This window comes from Sinocyclocheilus grahami, unplaced genomic scaffold (genome assembly GCF_001515645.1).
Source record: "Sinocyclocheilus grahami isolate Dianchi unplaced genomic scaffold, SAMN03320097.WGS_v1.1 scaffold19.1, whole genome shotgun sequence".
Lineage (NCBI taxonomy): Eukaryota > Metazoa > Chordata > Actinopteri > Cypriniformes > Cyprinidae > Sinocyclocheilus > Sinocyclocheilus grahami.
The window spans coordinates 2,732,812-2,733,191 of record NW_015505198.1 but is presented as its reverse complement, the minus strand read 5'-3'; the positions used below and the strand labels follow the sequence as shown (position 1 = coordinate 2,733,191).

The 380-nt window shown below is 40.5% G+C and overlaps 1 protein-coding gene across 4 annotated transcripts in view; it reads right to left on the bottom strand.

Annotated features, from left to right (window-relative positions):
• The window catches only part of rsu1 (Ras suppressor protein 1), a 45,853-nt gene that overhangs the window by 43,976 nt on the left and 1,497 nt on the right, over nt 1–380 (bottom strand). For 2 of the 4 annotated variants that reach the window (XR_001605123.1, XM_016237668.1), the window contains exon 2: nt 111–222. Coding sequence is in view for 3 of the 4 variants with exons in the window: in XM_016237668.1 (XP_016093154.1) it covers nt 111–222 (112 nt within the window). In the remaining variant the exon portion in view is untranslated. Of the gene's footprint in view, nt 1–110; nt 223–346 lie in introns of all 4 variants that reach the window. The other 2 variants (XM_016237683.1, XM_016237676.1) reach the window with 2 other exon arrangements.

Genomic DNA, 380 nt, shown 5'->3' with positions numbered 1-380 from the left:
AACAGCCAATTGGTCACCGTGTAAACAAATAAGATTCATTACCCACACTTCAATGAACATTAACACAACATAAACCTTTAAACTAGTATAGTAACTCTCTGCAGACCCACACAGTCCAGGAATATCCAGCAGGTTTGATATCCCTCTGTCACACATGTCCACCTCCGGTAGGTTCTTCTCCCGACTCTCCTCCACTATCTTCTTCAGAGACTTTGACATTTTCTGCAAGAAAATATTAGCAAATACAAAGACCCGAATCAAGAAGAATCTCTACGAAGAGAGTTTTGCCACTTTTGCCTCAAATAGTGGTTCAAATCCAGTCACTACACGCATATAAAGAACTCACTCAGTATTTACCTAACTGTACGGAAAATGCAGGG